General features: G+C 60.2%; 1 protein-coding gene across 1 annotated transcript in view; it reads left to right on the forward strand.

Moving 5' to 3' along the window:
- Positions 1-7,354, forward strand: part of HIVEP3 (HIVEP zinc finger 3) — a 449,179-nt gene that overhangs the window by 431,824 nt on the left and 10,001 nt on the right. The window contains exon 6 of the mRNA XM_045299139.1: positions 3,048-3,223. Within this exon, the coding sequence (XP_045155074.1) occupies positions 3,048-3,223 (176 nt within the window). The remainder of the gene's footprint in view (positions 1-3,047; positions 3,224-7,354) is intronic.

Below are 7,354 nucleotides of genomic sequence, written 5' to 3' on the forward strand. Positions count from 1 at the left end.
GGGGCTTCCGGGTGGGTCCCTGCCTTCCCCACTGTTCCCCTTTCGTTGGACATACTCCCCTGGGCAGCCATCGCCTCCTCACCAAGCTGTGTCCCGGGTACCAACTGCACTCTGCATTTCAGCCTGTCTCCGGTGCCCGGCTCACTCTCAACAGGCCAACACTTCTGCCAACATAGTCTCCACCCACATCTGAAGGTGACACCTGAGTGAGTCACGTTGAAAGCGTTGGTTCCTTCTTTCCCCTTCATTGGGACCCCCATCCCTGCCCACCTGGCTCCCAGGGCCGGTGGATTCTCTGCCCAGAAGGCCGCAGAATCCCCGTCCGAGCACATGAGCACCATTCATGAAGTCCTACTGTCTCCTACTGTACCCCCTCCACGCCCACGGCAACTTGGATCAAATCTGAGCTGCTCAACATTCGAGGCCACTGGCAGTCCAGCCCAGCCAGCCTGCCCAGCCCTATCTCCTGTCACCTTCCGAGCCCTCCAGGCCTTTGAATGCCCCTAGCCTTGGCCCTTGGGCTCCCTTGCCTGGAGTCCTCCTGGCCACCGCCATGTCTTGACAATCCTTCTCACCCTTTCCAGTGATCCGCCACAGGCTGTGCCCAGCTTCTGTGGGGTGACAGTGCTGCCAGAGCTGTGTCTCTGTCCCCCAGCCGTGGCCCCAGCCCTGGCAGGCTCGCGGTCCTCTTCCTCTCTCTGCATATGTTCATTATGAATTGCTAGGGAGTCAACTGACTCATGGGGCTCTGTGCTCTACAAAACGACATGCTGCCCGCTCCTGCACCTTCCTCAGAATCACCGGCCTGGGGGAGCCCACCACCAGGCGGCAGTGCCAGTCCAGCTCCCCCAGCCTCCCCCCTAGCCTTGCCGGCCCTCTAGACAGAGTGACCTCCCCTAGCGGCGAGTCCCTCCCGGTGATGTGGCCGAAGCAGGCGAGTCAGATGGTTTTCTGTTGCGGTCTGTAAGGTTCCCATTGGCAGGACATTCTTCCCCATCTCCTTCGGTCTGGAAGCCCCGCTAGAGCCATGGGGACTCTGCGGGTAGCATCACAGCAACATGCAGCCCCCACAGTGCCATGATCTGGAGGGTGTCCATCCGCTCATTGGAGAAGACTGCTCCGCTTAGGTTGGTTCGGGGGAAGAAATTCAGGGACCTGAGAGCAGCTGAGATGGGAGGACAAGTCTGCTTCTAAGTTGCCCTAAAGCCTAGCCTGCAGTCAAAACACAGTGGCTGCTGGGCCTCTGTGGTGGGTGTGGCAGAAGTGAAGGCTGATGGAGCCCATCGTGGTAAGGTGGCTAGGGTTAGGGTCATTGTGGCCCACTGAACATGGCTGAGCTAGGTGCCCAGGTGTTGGCAGAGCCCCCATTGCCAAGAGGAGATGAAGCCAGCCTCGCCTCTCTGCGCCTTGTTGGGCAAGGAAGCACCTTGTCAGCCCATCTTCACCTAAAGACGGGGTCTCCGGCGGTCAGAAGACGTGGGGATCAAAGTCTGAATGTGAGGCCAGGAAGCTGCTGCCTGGGGACAAACCGCTGTCACCAAGAGGCAGACAGGCCATGGTTGGCCCCAGGGATGCCCTTCATTAAGAGCAAAGTTGCTTCCCCATATTCTCACCAAAAGGGTCCCTAGTGACACTTGGGTTAACGAGCCCGTGGGCTGCCAATCAGAGTCAGGGCTGCAGTCACCAGCAGCTCCATGGAGAAGGATGAGGCTGTGTGACCCCCTGCCCGGCCCTGTGATTCAGGATTGCAGGGGGCTGTGACTTCTACCACGGCCTGAAGGCCCGCCCCCTGGACGCACCAGGGTGCTTTGCCCTAGAGCGTGTGACCTCCCATCGGACACTGGCTGGTCCAGCCCAGGCCTGTAAAAGTGAAGAAAACCTCATTTTAACTCACTGCCATTGTGTTCATTCTGACTCATAGCAAGTGTCTAGGACAGGGTCGAGCTGCCCCTGTGGGTTTCAGAGACTAAACTCTTTCAGGGAGTAGAGAGCCTCATCTCTCTCCTGCAGAGCAGAATGCTGTGAGTGGCGTTGGTTAACCAAATCTGAGGGGTGTGTGTGTGTGTGTGTGTGTGTGTGTGTGTGTGTGTGTGTGTACACACGCGTGCGCGCGTAGCATCTTCCCCCATGGTGTTTGGGGTGAGTGTGGAGCATGGGCAGGGCTCCCACTAGGAATTGGAAGGTTGGCTCCACAGACCGGGAGGCCAGGCTCCTGTGCTGGCATCTGGGGTGAGAAGGCGCTTCTCCTGGACATGTGCCAAAAGCCCCCTCAGCCCGACGTCTGCTTTAGCCTTCACCGTGCCACTGGAGACTTGGACGTGTACAGCATTAGACCCGTAGAGTCACGATCCCATTGCGCCTTGTGGGAGTCATGGGGGTGGATGCAGGAGCATCTCCACGTGGCTGGCTGCCATCGGCTGCTCAGAAAAGCCTTGGGCACTTCCTGCTGTGAATCCAAGTGATTCCTCAAGCTCTGTGAGAGTTGGGGTGGCCCATGACTCTGAGTCCCAGAGACCTCCCACCATGACTGGAAGTGGGATACAGGACGCAGTCCCTGCTACCTCCCCTCATGCAGGTGTTGGGTGACTTATGAACCCCTCCCGGGAAGGTGGGCAGGCTTTGGAGCAGCTACTGATCCTGGTCCATCACTCTCTGGCTGGGGCATTGGGTGTGTGAAGGTTCGCCCTCCTGCCGTGGCCGTGGTCTGCTTGGGCGGCGTGCCCAGCAGAGAGAGCGAGCCCTTGCTAAAGAATGGCTGTCAGGGCTGTTCTGGTGCCTAATCTTTGTCTCTCGTTATTGATTACTCCGTTGGCCTCGCTGGTTGTCTTGATGGACATATACTGTGCTCGGGGTCTGCTGCCTCTGGGGACCAGGCAGGTGCAAGAACCCACCCGCCCCATCCTCTCTGGTTCCGCGCCCTCCGCACACCCCCGCGTCCGCCCCAGCCTGGACGAAGCTAGAAACATGTCCATCTCCTGAGATGGAAGCTGCCTCTTCTCCTCCTTTTTTTTTTTTTTTTCCTTTACCATGACGCCTGTCGCTCATAGGTACAAATCAAACGAAGAGTATGTATATGTGCGAGGCCGCGGCCGAGGGAAATATGTTTGTGAGGAGTGTGGAATTCGCTGCAAGAAGCCCAGCATGCTGAAGAAACACATCCGCACCCACACTGACGTCCGGCCCTATGTGTGCAAGCACTGTCACTTTGCTTTTAAAACCAAAGGTAAGAGACAGACAGTCGGCCAGAGCCCCTGCCTCTGCCCAGTGCAGGGAGCCCCCCTCCGGGGGGGCCCCAGCACAGAGCTAAGGGGCCTAGAGCACCCCACTTCCCAAGAGCAGAAATGAGGCCAGAGGCTGCCCCGGTCCCTCCTCAGAGTCCACATACAGCCCCCTCCCACCAGGCATACAGAATCCGGCTCCCCAGTGGGGCTGGCCCTCCTCCCCCGGCTCTGTGCATGTGTCCTTAGCACTGATCTGATGAACTCAGCATCCACGAGTCCATCCCACCCTGAGCCTCTAACACACACATCTCACATCTCACGCCAGAGCTGGCCCGTGCCTCCGCCGCCAGGCCCTACTCCGCCCACCCCTCCCCTGCGGCGGCCAGGGTCAGGCCGGACTGTAGCAGTGCCCTGTGACAGGAAGGAGGAAGGAGGCCCAGCCCCAGAGGGTAGGTGTCCCAGGTGTGATGACCAGATGGTGGGGGCTGGCCTGCTGCAGAGAGGGCTCGTCGCAGCTGCTGCCTCAGCGGTCTGCTCCCGCAGGACAGGCAGGGGACACACTGCAGCTGTCCCTTGTCCCTTGGCACCTGACAGGGAGGGAGGTCCTGGGCTCTTGGCACCTTTAGGCTTTGCAGTCTCCAGAGCAGGGTTTGGGGTAACGGCCCCGCCTTTTCCTTTGCACAAACTGGGTGGCTACACGCTGGTCTCCCCAGGAGCTGTGTTTAAGGCCGACTTCGGTTTTGCCCTGTGTGGACCTTCCTCTCATTGGTGCAGCGGCTCTAGAGAGCACTGGCCCCTGATTCCTGCCCACCCCCACCCTCCCACTCCCACCTTCCTGACTTCCTCAGGTGACGGTCAGATATGCCCCCAGAGGTTCTGTCTGGGACAAGGTACCTGCCCGCCCATTTCCTCTCCTATGGTCCTCTTCTCTCTTGGTGTCACATAAGCAGCGTCCCTACGGGAGCCCAGCCAGGGCTGGTGGACCGAGAGCCCCCACGCCTGCCCCCAGGCTGCAACAAAGGCACCCAAGCCCTGGGGCCCTGCCACCTCCCAGGCAGCTCAGCCCAGGGTGAGCTCCCACTGGAGATAAAGCCCCCTCTCCCCCACAGACCCCCACCAGCCTCACTAGTGGAAGAAAGCGGGGCAGGGGGTGGGGGGGGTAATTTACAGTAAGTGAGGGTCATCGAGTCTGAAAGCTATGAACCTCTTGTCCAAGCCCCGCACCTGCAGCCTCCAAAGAGGAGGCGAGTGAACTCCAAAAGGGCAAGTCCTGAAAGCTAGAGCCCGGGACACCTGCCGTGAGCATGGCCCCCTTGCCCCCCCCCCTCGTGAGCAGCTCCCCATCTTCTCAGGAGAGGGCTCCGGAAGCTCCAGTCGGGTGCTCTCCAGCACAGCGTGAGGGACTGCAGCCCCTCTTCCAGACTGCAGTATCCCCTTCTCAGCAGGAGGAGCCCAACCCCTGAGGCCCATCAGGCAGTCCCCGGTACCCTCTGCCTGAGAAACCCACCACATCATGGGAGACCCACATATCCATCCAGACGTGAGCGGGTGGTCTCCCCAGCCTGAGAGAGACCGGGGTCTCCAGCAGGAACCCACCTTCCCACCAGCACCCTCACGGGAGCCTCGCCGCGGAGTCTGCCCCCAGCCCCTCTCCTGTGTCTCTGAGCCAGGACAGAGGCCAGGAGGGTCCAGAGTGGGTCATCTGAGCAGAGGGCTGTGGACTGTCCCCAAGGTGTCCCGAAGACCCACACTTTGCTCTCAACCAGTGACCAAGGAGTGTGCCGGGCGCTTTCTCAAATGTTCACGGGGCTTCCGGAAGAAAAGGCCCACAAGAACCGAAGCAGTGAGTGATCTGAAGTGAAGGCCCTCGGGCTCCGGACTGGCCGCAAGGGCAGGTGGGAAGCGGAGGCTGCACCTCTGCCCTACCCTGGCCCCTGGAGCTCCAAGACCTCGTGTCCTCGTGGAGGCTGGCCTCCTCTCCAACCATCGGCCTGCACATCCCCCTCTCCTCTCGGGAGCAGGACCCTAGGTCGGGCCGCATGAGAGCTGAGACTGGGCCGGGGGCTCTGGGCCCTCCCTGACTCCGGCAGTCAGTCTGTGGGGCCGTCCTACGGCTGCGTCCTATCCTGGGAAGCCCTTCCTGTCTGTCTCTGTCGGCCTGTCTGTGTCCGTCTCTGTGTCAGGCATTGTGGCGGCAGCCCAGGTCTGGGAGGGCTAACTGAGGGGTGCTTGAGTGGGGGTGGGGCTGGAAAGGTCTGCTGGGAAGCCCCTGTGGAGCTCTGAGGGCCCGAGTGGGAGTTCCCAGAGGCCCAGGGTTAGCTGTGCCAGGTACTGGCCATGTACTGACCCGTGTGCCGATCGCCTCGGGGACAGGCTTCCGGTTGGGGGAGGAGCTGAACGAGGCAGGCATGGACCCTGGTCGGTGCTCCCGGTGAAGGTTCTGTCTCCATCCTCCATCCACTTGCCTTTCCTCCCTCGCTCCAGGGCAACTGAGCTTTTCGTGGGTGACTGGGGTGGTGGGAGGAGCGATGGGCTCTGTCTGCCGGGCAAGTTGAGGTTCTTGCCCACCCGGGCTGGGACAGGATGCCCGTCTGTAAACAAGGCTTGCAGCCCTTTGGTGCCCTCCCTCTGGTCCCAGCGGAGAAGGCAGGCCCAGAGAGGAGAGGTCCCTGAGGGAGCCCAGCCCAGGCTGCCCAGCCAGAATCCGCTCCACCTGAGTCCCCAACTCCTCCCGTGCCAGTTTCAGGGGTGGGGGCAGGGGACAGACAGGTCTTGGGGGCTCCCAGGGCCTGCTCCTGAGCCAGGAGAGGTAAAGCCCTTGCCATCTGGTGCCCTGTTAACACCTCTCTCCTCTACACCCAGTAGAGGGGGTACAGGCCACACTATGTGGTGGGCACCTAGTCTCTGGCAGACATACCAAGCTGCCCAGAGCTGCCACTCTGTGTGCATCTTCCCCCCACCCCTTCTCTCGCTCTTGCTCTCGCTCTCGCTCTCGCTCTCGCTCTCACTCTCACTCTCGCTCTCTAAGGTAGGTGTTCTTTTCCAAGTTCAGACTCAGAGGTTCAGAAACAAACACTAGAACACACATCGAGCAAGCAGCAGAGCCCAAGCTCAAAGCGAAGGCCACCAGCTCATAAGCCATTCTCAGTTCAGGCCCCCAGAAACCTCGGACCTGGTCCTAGGCGGAGCGCTACACTGATGAGCAGTGTGGTCTGGGCCAGCCATTGGGGGCACCATGTTGGTGATCAGGGGCCCTCTCAGGGTATCCCAGTTCCCGATCTTATCTAGCGGAATCAGCAGAACCTGCGCTCAGAAGTAAAGCAGAAGCTGGGGACACTGGACCTGTTGGGGGTGGGTCGTGAGAGTCCTTCCTTGAAGAACGTTCTCCACACTGGGTGCGTGTGTGCGCCTCGTGTGCTCAGCACCCAACGCCAGCTGCGGGGAGACCTAACCATCCCAGGCAGCACATGGGCGATGAAGGCTGAGCCACGCTCAGGGTCCTCTGTGACCTGGGGTGATCCTGGGAGCCTGGGCCTGGCTTCAGCACCTCAGGGCGCAGTTGGCATCTCTGGTCCATGGAGATACCAGCTCTGCTGCCTCTGCTTTTCCGTTGCCTTCTCTCACCTCCTGACCCTCCAACTCAGGCTTTCCCTGCCCTAGACAGTGAGGGCAGAGGTCTACAACGCTGAAGGGTCCTTTGGCACCTCTGGCCCCAGGACAACTCTGAAAGGTATGGCTCTGTTTCCATTTGGCCAGAGGGAGAGGACGTGAGTTTCTATGCAGTGAATGGCGAGCAGAGCTGCGCTGAGAAGGTTAGGGTCATAGATTCGTGCCGGGGGTAGGAAAGAGGGAAGGCTCCAACTTCTCCTCTATTTGTGCTACCCTCAGGCTGAACACCTTGGGCAATCCCAGCTTTAAAATCCCCACTGGCCTCTTAGCACACCCCCCAAGGCTCCTGGAGATTCTCAAGATGATCAGGAAGTACCTTGCCTCATCCATGAGCTCTCTCTAATCCCCCATCCATCCATCCACCCATCCTCCCATTGACCCATCTCTCCCAGCCTCTCCTCTGGTTGTCTTCTTGCCCATTCACCTTCCATTGACGTTTGCATTCCACATCCGGGGCCTCTCCC

This window comes from Echinops telfairi, unplaced genomic scaffold (assembly GCF_000313985.2).
Source record: "Echinops telfairi isolate 266 unplaced genomic scaffold, ASM31398v2 ScPeMD7_7457;HRSCAF=8495, whole genome shotgun sequence".
In the NCBI taxonomy this organism is placed as follows: Eukaryota; Metazoa; Chordata; class Mammalia; order Afrosoricida; family Tenrecidae; genus Echinops; species Echinops telfairi.